Source organism: Oryx dammah, unplaced genomic scaffold (assembly GCF_014754425.2).
Source record: "Oryx dammah isolate SB20612 unplaced genomic scaffold, SCBI_Odam_1.1 HiC_scaffold_15, whole genome shotgun sequence".
NCBI classification, from domain to species: domain Eukaryota; kingdom Metazoa; phylum Chordata; class Mammalia; order Artiodactyla; family Bovidae; genus Oryx; species Oryx dammah.
This window is the reverse complement of record NW_024070199.1, coordinates 38,313,821-38,333,053: the sequence shown is the minus strand read 5'-3', so window position 1 is coordinate 38,333,053 and position 19,233 is coordinate 38,313,821. Positions and strand designations below refer to the sequence as shown.

At 50.4% G+C, this 19,233-nt stretch overlaps 1 protein-coding gene across 1 annotated transcript; it reads right to left on the bottom strand.

The window, feature by feature from the left end:
• Nucleotides 1-7,154: 7,154 nt before the first annotated feature.
• Nucleotides 7,155-17,837, bottom strand: LOC120874526 (pepsin A). The gene is made up of 9 exons (XM_040255948.1): nucleotides 17,737-17,837; nucleotides 17,174-17,330; nucleotides 14,629-14,746; nucleotides 13,474-13,592; nucleotides 12,535-12,734; nucleotides 10,412-10,528; nucleotides 8,919-9,063; nucleotides 8,727-8,825; nucleotides 7,155-7,473 (listed from the first exon to the last, which is right to left on the bottom strand). Exons 1-9 carry the CDS (start codon nucleotides 17,790-17,792, stop codon nucleotides 7,324-7,326), a joined length of 1,161 nt encoding a protein of 386 aa, XP_040111882.1. The 5' UTR covers nucleotides 17,793-17,837; the 3' UTR covers nucleotides 7,155-7,323.
• Nucleotides 17,838-19,233: the final 1,396 nt, after the last annotated feature.

Below are 19,233 nucleotides of genomic sequence, written 5' to 3'. Positions count from 1 at the left end.
AGGGAGATCCTCGGTGGTTATTGACTGCAAAGGCCATCTGGGGGTATCCAGCCCAGATGTTGGTGTAGTTGTTTAGTCGCTATGTTGTGTCTCTTTTGTGGCCCCATGGACTGTAGCCTGCCAGGCTCCTCTGTCTATGGGATTTACCAGGCAAGAATGCTGGAGAAGGGAGTAATTTCCTTCTCCAGGGGGCCTTCCCTACCTAGGAATTGAACCTGTGTCTCCTCTACTGCAGGCGGATTCTTTACTGTCTGAGCCCCCAGGGAAGCCCTCATGTTAGTGTACAGGGAAGTCGCTCAGTCGTGTCTGACTCTTTGCTACCCCATGGACTGTAGCCCACCAGGCTCCTCTGTCCATGGGATTTTCCAGGCAAGAATACTGGAATGGGTTGCCATTTCCTTCTCCAGGGGATCTTCCCAACCCAGGGATCGAACCCAGGTCTCCCGCATTGCAGGCAGATGCTTTAACCTCTGCGCCGCCAGGGAAGCCCTATGTTAGTGTAAGGAGGGGTCCTAATCCAAGCAGAGTGGCAGGAATAATGAATTTGGAATTAGGAGCCTGAAAACCAGACTTTAGAGATACAAAGGACTTAGAGACCATTAAGTGCAGTGAGACCCAAAATGTGTGGTATAATGAGGCCTGGGGTAGCATGAAACCCAGGTTTGAGCCCTACACTCTGACTCGCCATGGGACCAGAGGTCTTCGTTCCCTCATCTGTATAATGGGATTATGGCAGTGCTTCCTCCTGGAGTTGAGATGGTTGCATGTGACACAGACTCCACTGGTCTCTGCTTTGTGGTGGTGACCTTGTGCAGCCTGCCAAGTTTCACAGCGCTGCCTGGGATCTGATTTCAGGATGAGAGTGTGGAACACTGGCTGCCCCTCCTCAGACAAGCCAGCTGTCAACATGGTAGAGGCTCAGAGTCACTGCCAGTTTTCTCATCATTATCCCTGTATTCAACAGAGGATGCGATTCAAGTTTTAGTACTAGTCTTCCCTGTCCAGAACACTCAAGTATAATAAATGGTATTCATTTTGAACATTAAAAAAAAAAAAAAAGCTGAGGGATAGAGGAGTGGGAGGACAGCTGTGAACACTTCCTCCAAGTTGGTCTAAGTATAAAAACATGCTTATTTGAGACTCCCCCATCCCCTGCTTAGAGCTGAGACCACAGAGGCCCAGAGAGGTCAGGAGAGTGTCCTAAGGTTGCACAGATTAGGAAGGCTGAGCTGGGAGGAGGGCCCAGGCTTCTGACTCCCCGTCTGGGCTTTTTTCCTTCGCGTGGCATTTTGTTGGCTTCTTCCTTTGGAGTTGCAGAGAGGCAGTTGATGGCTGCAGTTTATGCTCTTAGTTTGAGCTCTGTGAGAGCAGACCCAGAGAGAGAGACTGGGTGAGAGTCACCACCCTGGAGGGGATCCCAGGGAGCATGGTGGGGATGAGGGGGAGGAGGAGAGAAGGGAAGACAGCCAGTCAGCTTTTGTTAAAGAGTGGGTCACTGCTGCGGGCCAATGGCACCCTGTCTCCCGCGGACCCTCTGGGAGGCCATGTGGCACACACTTCAGAATTGTCCCCCAAAGCCCTGAGGATGTCACTCTTGTCCCTCTCTTGCTCTTGGACTGTCTGCTCCCCAGTGAGTCTGGCTGTCCCCACCCAAGGACCATGCCTGCCTCCTGTCTGCTTGCTACGGGCCTAAGAAGGCCTGGCGAGGGCGGGGGGTGGGGGGGGCAGGAGGGGGAAAGGGAAGGAAGAAGTGCAGGAGCTGCCGGCAGAGCACTCCAGCCATCCCCCAGCTGGGCCAGGGATCTTACCGCCCACCCTGCAGTCACCACAGTCCCTTCTCAGGAACCCTGGGGTGGGAGGTCGTGCTCTCCCCACCCCTTGTGGGCAGGCAGTGCCAATTGAGACATGTGGGAGGTCTTGGGGGGACTTGGTAAGAGCATGCTCTGCCGGCAATGAGCCCAGTATGATGCCCCTTGCCCAGGGCTGGCATCAGGAAAACCACTTTCAAGATCCCAAATAGGCACAGAGTGGTTTTTTTTCTTTTGGTCACACCACTTGGCTTGTGGGATCTTAGCCTCCTGAGCAAAGATCGAACTGGTCCATGGCAGTGAAAGTGCAGAGTCCTAACCACTGGACTGCCAGAGAAGTCCCTGGCACAGAGTGCTTTTCGCCAACAGATGAACTGGTCTGAGTTCTCAGCAGCCTGTGCTCCAGTAAGCGGGGGTGGGGAGCACTTGTTCTTGGGTGAGTTCACCCTGCACTCTCTCTCCTAGGAGTCCATCTGTCAGGTTCTGAGAAGCAGTAGAGGACAGGGAGGGTGGGCTGGAGCCTGTTGCCTCTGGGTCAGTTTTACTGGACCCAGGGAATTCCCAAATGATCAGATGTGGTTCAAGAGACTTGCTTTTGGAGTTTATTAGTATTCTTGCCTGGAGAATCTCAGGGACAAAGGAGCCTAATGGGCTGCCGTCTATGGGGTCGCACAGAGTCGGACACAACTGAAGTAACTTAGCAGCAGCAGCAGCAGCAGATAAACACTCTTGAGGACAAGCCATGGTAGGTTTCGAATTGGGACAAACTCTGAGGTTTAAAAGTACCTTTCATTAACTTATTTTCAATGTGTAGTAACCACATCATTAGAAATAAAGATCTGTAAACTTGTATGCGGGGCTTCCTTGGTGGCTCAGATGGTAAAGAATCTGCCTGCAATGTGGGAGACCCAGGTTGGATCCCCAGGTCAGGAAGATCCCTTGGAGGAGGGCATGGCAACCCAATTCAGTATTCTTCCCTGGAAAATAGTGAGGCATCTCCCCTCACCACATCCACCAAACACCCCCTCCCATGCGACCCCTTTTGTGGTTTCTGGTTCTTGCGCACCATTTCTCTGTTTAAATATGTGCAAGCAAATCTTATGCTCTTTATAATCCAAAGATAGAATTGTCTAGGCTCCATTATCACCTGTTGTTCAGCTTGTGTGTGTTTTTCTCATCTAACAATCTCTTCTTGAGATCTTTCCATCCCATCCTTAGCTCGCATCTTCAATCCTTTGCTTTTTACAGCTGCACAGCAGCTCACAACAGCACACAGCAGAAGACTTTTAACTATCTCCTGGGGGTGGACTTTGGGTCGGTTCAAATCTTGCCTTTACAAAAGATGCTACAAAGAATAACCCTGGCCTTACATCATTTTGCACGTGTGCAAGTCTGTCTTTAAGATGAATTCCCAGAAGTGAAGTTGTTGGGCCAAAAGGTATATGCCTGTCTGATTTTGATGGATAGTGCCAAATGGCATTCCTTAGGGGTTGTACCAGTGATGCTCCCACCAGTGGTGGGCAGGTATCTGAGTCTGGGAAGGTCCAGGTTCCCCAGATCAGAGCAGAGACTTATGAGATGAAAATAACATTCCTGGGGAATTCCCTGGAGGTTCAGTGGTTAGGACTTGGCGCTTTCACTGCCATGGGCCTGGGTTTGATCGAACCCATGTCGGGACCTAAGATCCCGCAAGACACATGGTGCGGCAAAAAAAAAAAAAAAAAAACCAAAACACTCCTGGACAAGTATGAGTGGGAAGGATGGATTGAGCTAAGTTTAGACCCCCGAGGCTCTCAGGAAGTGGGGTAAGATGGATGGGAAAGAGGTCTGAGACCATAGAAACGGAATGTGAATCCATCTTATCTCATGGAGGGATGTCAGATCAGACAAATTAGCTCGGGGTTTTCTAGTATGGATGATCTAACGGGGAGCCTTTTGACTCTGTGTGGATCCAGGAGTCCCAGGGTGAGGGAGCGGAAGAGGGGCTGGGAGGGAGTGGCTGAGCTGCAGCTGCTGGGCTGAGTAGGGAGAACTCTGCGGAAGACGTTGGGAGGTTGGGGCCAGGAACAGGAGAACAGGAAGGGTCTGGGGAGACCTGGCTGTATCCCTGGAGCCTAGAATACTGCCTGGGGCATGGGAGGAGCTCAGGAAATAGCAGAAACACAAACACAGCAAAGAGCCAGGACACGGTGAAATTCACCCCCAGAAACCTGAGAATACACCTGTTGTCCCAGGACCAAATATGACTAGGACAGACTGTCAGTGGGAGTGGGGGTGGACACATCTGTGGTCTTAACCATAGCCTCTCTCAAACTGGATCCACTCTCTCATCTTATCCTAGTTATTTCCTTTTAAAACATTATCTCAAATTCATCGCTCAGTCAATAAATATTTATTGAGCACGTCCAGTGTGCCCAGCCCTGCTCTGGCTGCTGGTGCTTCAACGGTTAAATATTTGATCACAGTCTCTGCCTTGGTGGATCTGAAACAAGTACTCTGACCAAGATAGCGTCACCAGCTGCGCCCAGTGCCATGAAGGAAAGGAGGGCCACCCTGTGAGAGCGTGGCCAGGGAGGGCTTTGCCGGGAAGTGGTGTGTCAGGTGGTACCTGCAGAATGCTGGGAGGGAACAGTGTGTCTGTATAAAGGCCTGAAGTGGGGAGAGCTTGGGCAGGCGGTGGGCAAAGGCTAGGGCAGTGGGAGCTAAGGGTATGAGGGATCAAAGTGAGACAGGGAAAGTCCAGGGGTACCAGAGCCTGCAGGGCTTGGAAACCACGCCAGAGATTTATTGTCTTATTCCAAATGCAATTGCAGAGCACTGATGAAAGGGTTGAAGCAAGGGAGGAATGTGATCAAATTTATGTTTTAAAAATATTGGGACATCCCTGGTGGTCCAGTGGCTAAGACTCTGCCCTTCCAATGCAAGGGGTCTGGGTTCGATCCCTGGTCAGGGAACTAGATCCCACATGCCTCAACTGAAAGGTCCTGCATTCCATAAATAAAGACCCTGCAACAAAGGTCGAAGATCCTGGTGCTGTAACTAAGACCTGGCACTGCTAAAGGAAAAAAGGAATAGGTTTCATGAAAGGCTTGTATAAAATTAAAAAAAAAAAAAAAGATTGTGCAGCTCTGGAAAATAGTCTAGAATGGGTATAAATGACACTGGGGAGACCTGCGACATTGACTGGGAGAGTTCACCCCACCCCTTTGTTGATTCCAATATCTTACATTTACGTGATAAATTACAAATTGGGGAATGATATGACAAGAGTGCCCAAAGCCATTTTGTTCTGAGCACCCCAAATTCAGTCCCCCTCAGCAGAGAGGCCGGGCTCAAGCCCTCAGGCCGGTGTCTTCACCAGACCGCCTTCAGCACAGCAGAAGCAGGCGCCGTGTGCAAGGAGAGACTGTGATAAGTTCACCAGCAGGAGAGGAACTGGGATCAAGCTGGGCTGAGTCCAGGTGAAACAGATCACTTTGCAGTAGGAGTTCTCAGAGGCTTTGATTGGTGTCTGTGCCCCGTGAGCCTCGAAGAAGGGCCTAGAATCTAGCCCATCCCATACTTACTTTGACACTTTGAAAAAATAATTTTATTTGTTTATTATTGGCTGCGCTGGGTCTTCATCGCCGCACAGGCTGTTTTCTAGCTGTGGCGAGCAGGGACTGCTCTCCAGTTGCGGTGGGGGCTTCTGGCTGAGGTGGCTTCTCTTGTTGCGGAGCACGGGCTCTAGGGGCTCATTAGTTGTGGCTCCCGGGCTCTACAGCACAGGCTCAATAGTTGTGGTGCACCAGCTTAGTGGAATTTTTTGTTTATTAGATAAACAGGCTTGCGGACAAGCCACAGTAGGGCTTCCTTGATAGCTCAGTTGGTAAAGAATCCGCCTGCAATGTAGGAGACCCTGGTTCGATTCCTGGGTCGGGAAGATCCCCTGGAGAAGCGATAGGCTACCTGCTCCAGTATTCTTGGGCTTCCCTTGTGGCTCAGCTGGTAAAGAATCTGCCAGTGATGTGGGAGACCTGGGTTGGATCCCTGCATTGGGAAGATCCCTTGGAGGAGGGCATGGCAACTCACTCCAGTATTCTTGCCTGGAGAATAGTGGGGTGTCTCTCCTCACCACATCTCCCCTCATCCCATGCCACCCCTTTTGTGGTGTCTGGTTCTTGGGGACGCTTTTTCTGTTTATGTATGTGCAAGCAAATCTTATTCTCTTTATAATCCAAAGATAGAATTGTCTAGGCTCCATCATCACCTGTTGTTCCTCTCCTTGGGGAATGGAAAACCATCCTTTTTCAATCACCAATGGGGAAATGGATCAGCTCATTGTCTTGCACCCAGAGTATTGAGAAGCTCCCGAGGCTTAGTCTGTATCAACCAGCTCATCACAGCGCAGCCTGGTAGATTTGGGGGTGTCAGCTTCTCCCACCATTCTGGCCCATGTCTCAAGGTCATTTCTGCCTTGCCTGGCATACTTAGGGGTGTCACCATCAGTGGGAACCTCTCCTTAATTCTTTTCCTTTTCTCATCATCTCTTCTTGGCTTTGGGAAAAATGTTACTCCCTCAATCAAGAATTCAGGTGCTGGGACTTCCCTGGTGGTCCAGGGGTTAAGACTCTGCATTCCCAATGCAGGGGGCCTGGATTCCATCCCTGGTTGGGGAACTAGATCCCACATGCCGCAACTAAGTTGAGTTCAATTGCAAGCCACAGCTAAAGATCCTGAGTGCTGAAACTAAGACCCAGCACAGCCAAATCAATAAATACATAAAAAAAGAGAGAATTCAGGTGCTCTATTCTATAAGAACTTCGATCCCTGGGTCGGGAAGATCCCCTGGAGGAGGGCATAGGCACCCACTCCAGTATTCTTTTTTTAATTTCTTTTATTTTTTTTTAATTTAATTTTTTTACTTTACAATACTGTATTCGTTTTGCCATACATTGGCATGAATCCACCACAGGTGTACATGAGTTCCCAACCCTGAACCCCCCTGCCACCACCCTCCCCATATCATCTCTCTACCTGGAGAATCTCCGTGGACAGAGGAGACTGGTGGGCCACAGTGCATAGGGTCGCAAAGAGTCGGATATGACTGAAGTGACTGAGCAGGCGCGTGTGAATTCTGTGACAGTGCAACAGCCCTGGCATTTCTGGTCCCCAGGTCTTTATATGACGCTCCCAGTTGGTCCCACAGAGGCCCGTTCATCTTCCGAGCTCTGTTACAAAGCATGTGCTGCCACTGTGTTTGGCGCTGTCCAAATGGCAGTGGTCCGTTCTGTCCCCCTGCCCCAGTGTTCTGACCCCAGTGATGCAAAGGAGAACTCCGACAAACAGAAGCAACCACACAAGGCATTTTCCAGGAAGTTATGATTTATTCTACATTATTGATGTGACAGGGAACAGGGCCAAGATTCCACCTCCAGGATCCCAGAGGGGGAACAACCAGGAGAATTATCTATATCAAAGATCAGGGGCAGAATCAGGGAGGGATCTTCCTGGAAGTGGCTGGAATCACACGGGCTCAGGCCACGGGAGCCAGGCCGATCTGGTTGTTGGCCCTATCGAAGACGGTGAAATACTGGCGGATGAAGACATCACCCAGGATCCAGAGGTCCCCGGAGGAGGTGGGGATGTCCATGCCCTCGAACCCGCTGGAGCAGACGTCGTCGCTCTGGAGGAAAGGAGAATAAAACCCGAGCTGGGACGCAGACCCTTTGGGGACAGGCGCTGGGGCCTGAGCATCCAGGACCACGGTGCGCTGCCAGCCACGTGCAAGGAGGAGCTTCCTGGCTCGTGCCTGGGGACTTGGCTCTTCCTGGCCTGGGATCTGCCTCTGTAAGCAACTCGCTGCTCTCTTGGTTTCCAGGGATTACCAGACATTATCCAGTGTTTCTGGCAGATGTACACACCCTGACGTCAGCATCGGAGCTAAGGGGTTTAGGGAGAACTCAGCTGCCGGGAAGGATTCTGGAAGCACTGGTGACACAGCCTTTTCTCATTATTCTGATCCCCACCAGTGGCAAACTGGATCAGCTGCTAGTCCTTTTCATTCACTAGGTCGCTGACTTTGTGACTTTTTGGCTGCATATTACAATCCCCCCTGGAACTTCAAGCCCTCTGCACCCCATCCCCCACTGTGGCTTAGGCTCCACCCCCTCCTAATTAGCATTGCTGGGGGAGGGGCCTAGTTAGTTCTTGCTGAATGACATCCACCCACTGGGCAAAACTAGTTTCCCACTCAGCATTGTACTAGAAGGCAGGGTTTTCCTGGGTGCATCAGCACGACAGAGCGACTTCACTTTCACTTTTCACTTTCATGCATTGGAGAAGGAAATGGCAACCCACTCTAGTATTCTTGCCTGGAGAATCCCAGGGACAGAGGAGCCTAGTGGGCTGCCTGCTGTCTATGGGGTTGCACAGAGTCGGACATGAGTGAAACGACTTAGCAGCAGCAGCAGCAGCAGCAGCAAGACCATAGGACTGTCATAAGCCCTGATCTTATGGGAGGTGTGGTTTCCATTTGCCCAACACTTTGTAGCTTTGATGTGGGCAATCTCACGTGATTACAATAACTGCCCCCTGGTGTGGGGAAAGGTCTAGGTTTTAGACAAAGGAGGGATCCAGGGGCTAGTACCTTGCTGAAGAACCTGGGGCTAATCCTTGAGACCCAGAGCTTGGACTCCAGGGCCCAGCTAGAAATCCTCCTTTCACACCACCAACCTTTGCCTTGCTTTTCCTCCCTGGGGGTGCTGGCTCTCAATTCTCATTCGCACATTTATCTGTGATGTATTCTTTTTCTCCGGAGGCTGTCCAGAGCCGATGGCAGCTCCAGCTTGTGGAAGTGCCCTTGCCCTTGTGCCGAGGGGCAGTCTGTGGCCACATTCTGGGTGGGCACATCTAGTGGAAGGTCCAGAGCCCCCTTACCTGCAGGATGTAGGCACTGGGGGGCACAGGGTACTGGATACCGTTGATGGTGAAGACAATGTCGGGCAGGCTGTCGATGGAAGAGCAGCTGATCACCACCTGGAAGGAGCGAGGGTTAGCAGGGCTTTCATTGCTCGTGCATGGCAGACCCACCACTTGAGTCTAGAACAGGGTAGTCAGGGCTGGACTTACTTCACCAGACGAATCCTCGCTGGCTCCAATGTAGCTCTGAATGTTGGAAATGGCAGTGGTTGGGCCGGCCAGCAGAGAGGTACCGGTGTCAACAATGGCCTGGCAGCCGTCGCTGCAAGCGATGGACTCTCCATTCATGGTGATGCTGAGGAAAAGAGGCAAGTCAGGGTCCCCTGAGCCCCTAGGTGATACATCTCTCAAGGAGGAACCAGGTAACCCTGGTTCCTTCCCCATCCATTGGCCAGTGCATAACATTTCAGCTTCTCTTGTTCACATGTTCATTCTCTGAATTCATGTATTCTACCAGGAATTACTGAGTGCCTGCTCTGTGTTAGGCAGAGGACATGCAAAGCCAAACAAGATGGGTGCACGGTTTCTGGCCGCCGGGAACTCCTACTCTAGCTGGAAAGATAAATTATGATTGAGGAGGAGCAGGATGAGTAGGGGAACAGAACTCAAGCCAGGGTGAGGGTGCTGGTGTGGACCATGCCAGGGAAGGCTTCTCAGGGAGGTGGACGCCCAAAGGTTGCTGGGGAGAAGAGCTAGAGGAGGACATCACAGGTAGAGGCGACAGGGGGTGGGCAATGATGCTGGACTGATGGCCAGGTACGTCCAGCCTTGACCGCCCTATTTACCCGAGGGGCAGGAGTTCGAGGAACTGATGGGGTTTTGGCATGGCTGGGGCAGACATAGGGAGATCAGTGTGTCCCAGTTTCCCCAGGACTGTCTTGGTTTAACTACTGAAAGGCTGGCATCCCAGGAAATTGCTCACTCCTGGGCAAACCTGGGCTATGGGTCACCCAAGCAGGCCAACTGTGGGCAGAACAGCTGGAGGTTAAGGCTACCTGGCGGCAGACAGTCTTTGAAGTGGAAAGTGGAGGGAAATGTGTGTGTGTGTGTGTGTGACTCAGTCTGTCTGACTCTCTGCGACCCCATGGACTGTAGCCTGTCAGGCTCCTCTCCTGGATTCTCCAGGCAAGAATACTGGAGTTGTTTGCCATTCCCTTCTTCAGGGGATCTTCCTGACCCTGGGACTGAACCTGTGTCTTCCACACTGAAGGTAGATTCTTTGCCGTCTGAGCCACCAGGGAAGCCAATGGGAGGAAAAGTTTTGAAACAACTTCTCCACCATCTTGCCCTGACCTTAGACCAAAAGTGACAAGCCCCCTAAAAGCCAAGATGTATGGACAGGGGACCCCTCACTCTTCATAGAGATTCTGGTAGACTGTCCTGTCTCTTTGCTCAGAAGGGAATTGGCTGTCTCATCCTTGCTGAGTCTCTGGGGCAGGGGTCCCAGACACTGCTTATCCTCCAGTGATGTGCCCTTCCCTGGGTCTCTCTGATTCAGCCAACTTTTACCTTCTCCTTCTGGAGCACATTTTCCTGTGCTGGCTGTTCCAGGGGGATGTTGGAATTCTTAGTTACTTATGAGTGTGCAAAGAAATGGAGTCTGGGGCCCATGCCAGGATATAGCCCATCCACGATGACCTCACCTGTCCACAGTGATCTGCCAATAGCCCTCAACAGAAACAGGCACCCAGTTCAGACTTCCCGAGTAGTAAGAAGAATCGATGCCACCAAACATCACCACGCTGCCGCTCTCTTCGTTGCTATGGACAGTGGAGGGAAAACAGGAATTCATTCATACATTCACAGTTCCAACTGAACATATAAACTGTGTGCATTCTAAGAGTTAGTTTAAAAAAAAAAACACCAAACTTTTTGTTTTGTATTGGAGTATAGCTGATTAACAATGTTGTGATAGTTTCAGATGTACGGCAGAGGGACTCAGAGGGACTCAGCTGTACATATGCATGTATCCATTCTGCCCCAAACTCCCCTCCCAGCCAGGGTGCCACATAACAGTGAGCAGAGTTCCATGTGCTATACAGGAGGTCCTTGTTGGTTACCCATTTAAAATATAGCAGTGTGTACATGTCCATCCCAAACTCCCTAACTATCCCTTTCTCCCATCCTTTCCCCAGCAACCATAAACTGAGAGCTGCTCTTAATTGGGATCTTGCCAGGGTCAAGAGCTGAGCAGAGTGTGTGGTCCACAGGATTTCTTATAATCCTGACACCAAGACCCATGCCGTGATCACTCTTATTTCTGTTTTACAAGTGAAGTAACTGAGGCTCAGAGAGGTGGTGCAATGTGCCCAAGGTCACACAGCCAGAGAGCCACAGATCCTGGGTCTTTTTGGTTCCAAAGTATGTGTGGTTTCCACCACATGCTCTCTTTGCTGTGGGGACCTCAAGAGAAATAAATGAATGACAGTGTCTGCTCTTAAAGCCTTGATAATGTAGTTAATGGTTGCTGGGCTGCCGTCTGTGGGGTCGCACAGAGTCGGACATGACTGAAGCGACTTAGCAGCAGGTGTTTTTCATTGCCACGACTAGGTGGGGGTTGGGGGAGCCGCTGGCCTCTGGTAGGTGGAGGCCAGGGAGGCTGCCAGACATCCCAAAGCAGCCCCCAACAGCAAGGAATCATCTGGTCCAAAAATGTCAATAGTGCTGGGATTGCGAAACTTCAATCTAGTTGGCCCTATGTGAATTACCTAACTGCCCATAAAAACAGATTATGTTTAAGAGAGCTGAAACTTGAACATTAAGTGGTCAAGAGAAAAAAAGGCTAAAAAGACCCTCCTATTGTACATTGCTGGAGTCCTGATTACTGGAATATTCATTGTCTAAATCTCTGCAGTTTCAGTTTAGACAGGAAAGCAAATGTAGATGACACTAAGAAATTATTCAGCAAACAACTGGTTACAGACAGACCAGTCACAGACAGATGATTCCACTCCCTTAATCCCACCCCACCTTCCTTGTAAACATCTGACAGTATCGGTGAGATTATAGAACAGTCAATATCTTTAAAAAAAAAAAAAACACCATCAATGATGACAAATCTCTTCAAAAGAAAAGGATGTGAGTGTCAGAGGAAGGTTGAGTGTCTCAAGAAAGTCGATGACACAACCTAAGATATTCTGGCACAAACCTCTACTCAGCCAAAACCAAGGCTTGGTTATTCTTTATTCTCAGAATTAACTAATAGCCACACCTGGAACCTAAATTTTGTTAACTAATAAAAGAAACTTGCTTTCATCATTTAAAAGTTTCTCTGTTCAAGGTCTAAATCCCAATCAAAGCTTCTTTTCATTTATTGCTATGAACTTTTGGCTCCAATTTTAAGTGGATTCACTCTTTAAATTTTTTTTTTAAATTTGGCTGCACCGAGTCTTAGTAGGAGCATGTGGGATCTAGCTCCTGACCAAGGATTGAACCCTGGGCCCCTACACTGGGAGTGCAGAATCCTAACCACTGGACCATGAGGGAAGTCCCTAAGTGGACTCACGTTAAATGGTGGTCTTCTGGAGAGCAAATAGCTAATGATATTTGACTTGCATAAAGCAAGGTGACAGAGAATCTTGCTAATAAAATAAGATGATGAAGACTGTTCATCAGAGAGGAATTTGCCACCATTCTCTCCAAAGATACACCTCTCAAGTCTAATACACTGACCTTGCCAATCCCCCTGCTTGCCAAGATTCCAGCTCATCCAGCCTTTGACAGCCTCCTGCTGGACCTGTGACCGTGACTTCCTTGCTTCATTTACCTGCTCAGGTAGACGGAGAAGAGGTCTTGGGAAACCAAGCCCTGGTCCCATATGTTGTCAAAGACAGGGGTGGCCCCGGAGGAAGAGATGCTGGGGTAGGCAAGACCCAGGATGCCGTCGAAGGGAGCATAATACAGGAAGGAGCCGGGCTCTGTCTCACTCAGGCCAAAGATCTGGTTCGTGTCGCTGATGCCTCCGACCTGCGTGGGGGAACCAAGACGTTTCTCATTAGCTTGTGCTGACTGAGCACCGCGGGGTGCCCACCCTGGTCTCAGAGCATCCCCTGGTTCATTTCATGTAGGACTTGGCTTCTGGGGCATCAGGGTGGAAGGAGGGGAGAGGGATTAGCCCTGGAATTTCTTGTTATTCTGCTGGAAAGAACAACTGAGGCTGATTCCCAGATGGGCACCGTCTGCGACTTGGTGTGAGAATGTGCTGCAGAACAGACGGCCCCATGCGTGTGTGTTTCTGAAGATCAGATGCAAAGCAGATGCCGGGCAAATCAGAACCCTGGACCCCTGCTGCACCCTGGAAAGGCGGGGGATGATGTGGTGGAGCTTTTGTGACTCAGGGGGGCTGCGGGCTCAGGGAGGAGGAAGAAGAGGAGGTGCTAAAAGAGAACTGAGCCTTTTCCTACCTTCTTCCTACCCCTTCATAGCATTCAACGTGGGTGCTGACATTGGCTTCTGGCTTCTGGCATTCCCCTCCCTTTCTACTTCTGCCCCCCACCCCGCCGCCACCAGCCCCTCCAAAATATCTGTGGTATCTCTGCCACTTTCTGCATGCCCCAGTTAGGTTGCTTTTGTGATACCAAGACCCATATTGAATGAGCTGCCACAGAGGGTGAGGAGCGGGTGGGGAGAGGTCTGTGCTGTGGCCTCCAAGGTCCCTGAAGTTGGAAGCTGTGCAGGATGAGGTGGCCGGCCAGAGTGTGCTCACCTCGACGGTGTCGTATCCAAGGATGCCCGTCATGCTGCCGGTTCCGTAGGTGATGGACAGTGTCTCGCTGGTGGCCTCATAGGTGGAGGAGTCTTGAGGGTTGAAGCGGTTGTGGTTGGCTGTGAGGACAAGAAGAGACATGGTCAAACTCCAAAAGCTGAGCCAGAGTAATGGGCTGAGGGTGCCTTCGTTTTGGGTTGGATGTTGGAAGAGAAAGTTAACTTTTTTCTTTAGACTTTGGTGCCCTAGTGTTCCCAGGTTCCATTCCTGTCTGGTTGGACCAACTGGGATCATCTCACTATGGATGGAAACTGTGGCTGTGAAATGAAAAGACGCTTGGAAGGAAAGCTATGACAAACCTAGACAGCATATTAAAAAGCAGAGACATCACTTTGCTGACAAAGGTCCCTATAGTCAAAGCTATGGTTTTTCCAGTAGTCATGTAGAAATGTGAGAGTTGGACCATTAAGCAGTCTGAGTACTGAAGATTTGATGCTTTCGGACTGTGGTGTTGGAGAATACTCTTGAGAGTCCCTTGGACTGCAAGGAGATCAAACCAGTCAATCCTAAAGGAAATCAACCTTGAATATTCATTAGAGAGACTGATGCTGAAGCTGAAGCTCTAATACTTTGACCACCTGGTGCGAAGAGCTGACTCATTGGAAAAGACTCTGATGCTGGGAAAGATTGAAGGCAGAAGGAGAAGGGGGCGAACAGAGGATGAGATGATTGGATGGCATCACCGACATGATGGACATGAGTTTGAGCAAAGTCTGGGAGATGGTGAAGGGCAGGGAAGCCTGGCGTGCTTCAGTTCATGGGGTCGCAAAGGGTTGGACACGCCTGAGCGCCTGAACAGCAACAACGCTGATGGAAGGTCCTGCCAGGCTCATGCTGACTGGAGCAGACCGACAGCTGCCCATGGTAATGTGCAGCTGCACACTCTGCCCCTGGACTGAACTTCCTGAGGGCTGGGACCTTCATCCTCCAGGGCACCGTAGCTTGGCACATAATAGGTGCTCAGTGAATGCTTTTGGAGTGGATTACTGAGTGGCTTCAGCGGGCTTGAAATCAGACCTATGTGCGGCCCCTGAGCATTCGGGGCTCCTAGGTGACTCAGTGTCAGGAACCTGGAGAGGGCGGGGGGACACTCACTGCAGGCTTCGCTGGAGCAGTAGACGGAGGGCACCCACAGGTTGGAGGAGCCGGTGTCAAAGACGACAGTGAAGTCCTGAGCGGGGGTGCCGATGCCAATGGTGCCGAAGTACTCTGTCTGCCAGGGGGACACACAGCTCACCAAATGGAGACTCCCCAGCCTGGCCTCCCCAGGGACTGTCGCTGGGTCCTCTTGGCCACATCCCATCTCCCCCTTCACTGGCCCCCTTTCTTTCGTCTCTTGATCCTTCAAGGCCCAGCCAGGTCTCCCTTCCTCCTTGAAGTCTTCCCTGATTGCTCTCTGTCAACCTCTGCCTATTTTCTTCTAAGCCTCATGAACACTCAACAATAACCTGCTGTCCCCTCTTGCCTTGAATGTCTTAGTCTTGTTATGCTAGAGAATGCACACTCTTGGATAGGGTAGAAACTCACCCAGAAGAGTAAATCTGTTCTTAGTCGCTCAGTCGTGTCCAACCATCTGCAGCCAGATGGGCCGTAGCCCGCCAGGCTCCTCTGTCCATGGGGTTTCCCAGGCAAGAATACTGGAGTGGCTTGCCATTTCCTACTCCAGGGGATCTTCCCAACCCAGGGATCGAACCCAGGTCTCTTGTGTCTCCTGCACGGGCAGGCAGATTCTTTACCTCTAGCACCACCTGGGAAGCCCCAGCAGAGTAAATGCTTAAACATTTTTTCTTTAAATTGTTGATGGGGAGATAAACAAGTCACCTAGAAGTGAAGATCCCTTGAGATATCTTATTCCTAAGTCTAGATGACTGCAATGGGTTTAAGAAAGGGTATCCTTGGAGCTTTCCTGGCAGTCTAGTGGCTAAGACTGCATGCTCCCAATGCAGGGGGCCTGGGTTCCATCCCTGGTCAGGGAATTAGATGCCCTCATGCCACAATTAGGAGTTTGCATGCCTCCACTAAGATCAGGTGCAGCCAAATAAATAAAAAAAGAAAGAAAGTATCTTCACAAATTTTATTCTTGGTGGCAGTAGTTTTTCCCTAACTAGCTCTGCTCCAGCCACGCTGCTATGGTTCTTTCATGACCAGTTCATTCCCATCCCAGGGCCTTTGCACTTGGTATTTCTTGTGCTAAGAAAATGTTTATTCTAGATCTTTCCTTGGCTGACTCCTTCTTATCCATTCTTCAGCGCTCCAGTCAAATATCAGCTCCATCAAGAGGCCCTCCCTGACTATCTAAATTTGCCCCTGCCCATACTTTTTCTCCTTACTCTAACTAATTGGCTTTTTTCTCTGTGGCACTTGTGATTACCTGGAATTATCTTACATTCCTATTTATTTGTCTCTTATTTGTCTTTCCATCTAGAATATAAGCTCCAGGATCTTTGCTTAGTCACCGTTGTTTCCCCAGCTCCTGGCATAGTCTCTGTTAGAGAGTAGGTGTTTTATAAATATTTGTAAAGTGAACAAACGGGCTAACTTTACAAAGCTTTTCCCAAGCTCTAACCAAAGTCCAACCCCCACCTAAGCACTCAAAAAAACCCAACAAAACACAAAATGAACAACTTCCCCCAAATCAACCCTCCCCCACTACGTTACTGCCTGAATTACTCAAAACAACCCTCTGGTGGTCGATAGTAATAGTTCTGTCTTACAGACAAGGAAGCTGAGTCTCACTCTGACTTGTCCAAGGTCCCATGACTTGGAAACATGAGAGCCTAGACTTCCCTAGGTCTGGCAAATGTCATAGGCCAAGCTCTTAATGACAGGCAAGATTGCTTCACGACCTTGGCTTTCACCCAGGGGATGTATAGTATCCATGGAAGGGCAAGCCCATTGGATCCAAAATGGAAGAGTCAGAATGATCTTCCTGAAACTCCAATCTGATCTTGTCAATCCCCACTCCTAGTTAAGGTGATCTGGTGGCAATTAAGATGCCAATCTTTATCCCCCCACCCACTCTCGTCTGGCTCCACCCACCAGCCCCCATGGACACGGATCTCGCTTTGAAAATGGACTCTGGCTTCCATTCCTCAAATGCACTCTGCTCCCCGCCATCACAGGGTCTGGTGCAAGTCTTCCCACTCTCTGGGACACTCTCTGGGATTCTCTCCGGGACACTCTCCTGTCCTCTCGGAACTCCCCTCTCTCTTCCTTGCCCCAGGGAGGTGTCCCTGCCCGTCATCTGTCTTGCAGTCAGTGTGTCAGCTTCACTGGGTGGCCTTGGCCTGGTTTGCTTGTCATGCTTTGTGAGGCTCCCTGATTATCATCTGTCTCTCCTAGATTGTGGGACCCTGAGATTCGTCCACTGCTGCTTCTCCGGGCCCAGCACAGAGCCTGACACATAGGAGGTGCTCCATCTAAGTAAGCATTGGATAAACGAATGAATAAAGGAATTGAGAGCAACACCTCTGACTGTGAGTTTTTCTACTCTCCCTGTGTCTCTGAGATCCAGGGAGCAGACCCTGGGTTACACTTGCCTAGGGATGTACACTGGCCTGTCTTCCCAGACCCTGGGTTCCCCCCTCTCTCCTCTAGGCTGAGTCCTTGGAGCAGGCCCACTGCCTGCCCACATACTCACATCCAGGTAGTTCTGAAGGGGCTGGTCAGACACCAAGGTGGCGGCCTCCCGGATGTACTTGCTGCCCAGGTTGTATTTGTGTGTCTTCATGAATTCCTTCAGCTTGCCATTCTCGATCAGATTCTGTCTCAAGGACTTCTTTTTGACGAGTGGGATCCTGTGGCGGAGTATTTGCACACAGTTGATTTGGAGGAAGAAGGGTGATTAGACAAAGGACCTGCTCATGGGGTGCTGTGAAAGACCTGGAAGGAAAAGGAAGCTTGCCCAAGAGCACAAGAAGGAAGTTGAGAAGGGAGATGCTCCTGTCTTTGGGCAGAGTAACATAGACAGAAGTGGTTGCCGGAAGTGGCCCAACCCAGTGCTGGTGCTGCGAACCCTACCCAGCGTGGCCTGGAGGGTCTGTGCTATTAACCATGTCTGCTGTGCTGCATCCCCCAATGAGCAGAGAAAAGAGGCTCTGGATGGATGCAGAGAGAGGAGTTGTGGGAGGGAAGAGGGAAGGACAGCAAAAGGAAATAACCCCAGGAAAACAGTTCTTGGTGCAGAGCGTTCCCCAGACTCACTTGAAGACGCTGCACTCAGAGAGCACCACCAAAGCAAGCAGGAGCAGCCACTTCATGGTTTTTCCTGGCTCCCAAGTCTCCGGAGAAGGGAAGACGGGAAAGTGTACAGTAGCAGGCAGGAGCTGCTCCTTATATACAGCCCGAGTTCTCGGGCATGGCCTTATCAGCCACCAACGTCACCCATTACTCTCACCCCAAGCAGAAAGTTTCCTGATAAGATTGCGCCTGCCCTATGCCATGTTCAGAGTTTCCAGTTGAGTAGCTTTCCATTTGTTATCCAGACCTCTGGCTGGAATGACCCTGCAGAGAGCAAGCGGCCAAGTGGCGGCTTATTTCTTAAATGATAGAAGGCATCCAAACTCGATAAGTGGAATATTTCAACAAAATCGGTCCAAAGTGCACAGAATGTTGGACAGATGTCAGAGGAGCTCCAGGTACCCGAATGGTCCTGGTGGGACAGACGATGGGACAGAGCAGCTGTCCTTGCAGTGATGGGCCGTGTTCCCAGAGCTGCAGTCCTCAAGCACATCCTTAGGTGGGTGGTTTGGGACTCAGGACACATTTCCCCATGAAAAGATCGTTATATGGGGTTGCTGGGTGTCTAGCTAGCATATGGGCCTTATTTTGCTCTTGCTGCTCATGGCTCTTGGGCCGCGTCTTGGGAAAGTGGTGCGTATAGTACAGGGCAAGGGGATGGGGTGGGTGGAAGAATGCTTCCGACCCTGGAGGAAGCAAACTTGAAACAGGCTGGGTTTGTCTGTGGAATCTGTGTCCCTCATTTTCTGACACCCTTTTCTTCATACTGCTCCTATCCCATCCTCTTGGTTACTCAAAGCCTTTGAGACCCCATCTGCGTCTGACTCCCAAGCACTCCATGCTTAAAACTTGACTGAATCAGCTGCAGTGGGCCAAAGCAATCCAGGCAAATTCATACTAGGGTGTGAATGGCTGAGAAAAGTTCTCTCTCTTCCTCTCTCTCTCTTTTTGGCTATGCCTCATGACATACTAGGTCTTTGTTCCCTCACCAGGGATCAAACCCATGCCCCCTGTAGTAGAAGCACGGAGTGAAAAGCTCTCTTCTTAATAAGGATGCTTTCTAGCTCAATGGATTCTGCTTCCCTTTGTGAGGGTTATTCAGTGGACCAAGTGGAGTGAGAAGCTTGATGTAGAAATTCTGGTGAGGGAGTGGGAGGTGGGGAGGTCACAAGTAGGTAGCAAGACGTGTCTGTGGGTCTTGTTCTGATAACAGATTCCCTGGGACACACCTGGTTTTTCCAACAGTGGGAAACACAGATACTATAAAACTCCAGTTTCCCTAGGGCCTCTGGATGAGCATGGAGGGGTGGGCAGTGTGAATCAAGTTCTGGGCCACTGGTGGTGAGCCTAACTACAAAACACGTTTGCATTCAAAACATACCCATTAAGACACCTCTGTGCCCCAATCATGGATCCTTGATCTGTATTTTGCATTTTCTCATCTTTTAGTGCCTGCTTCCT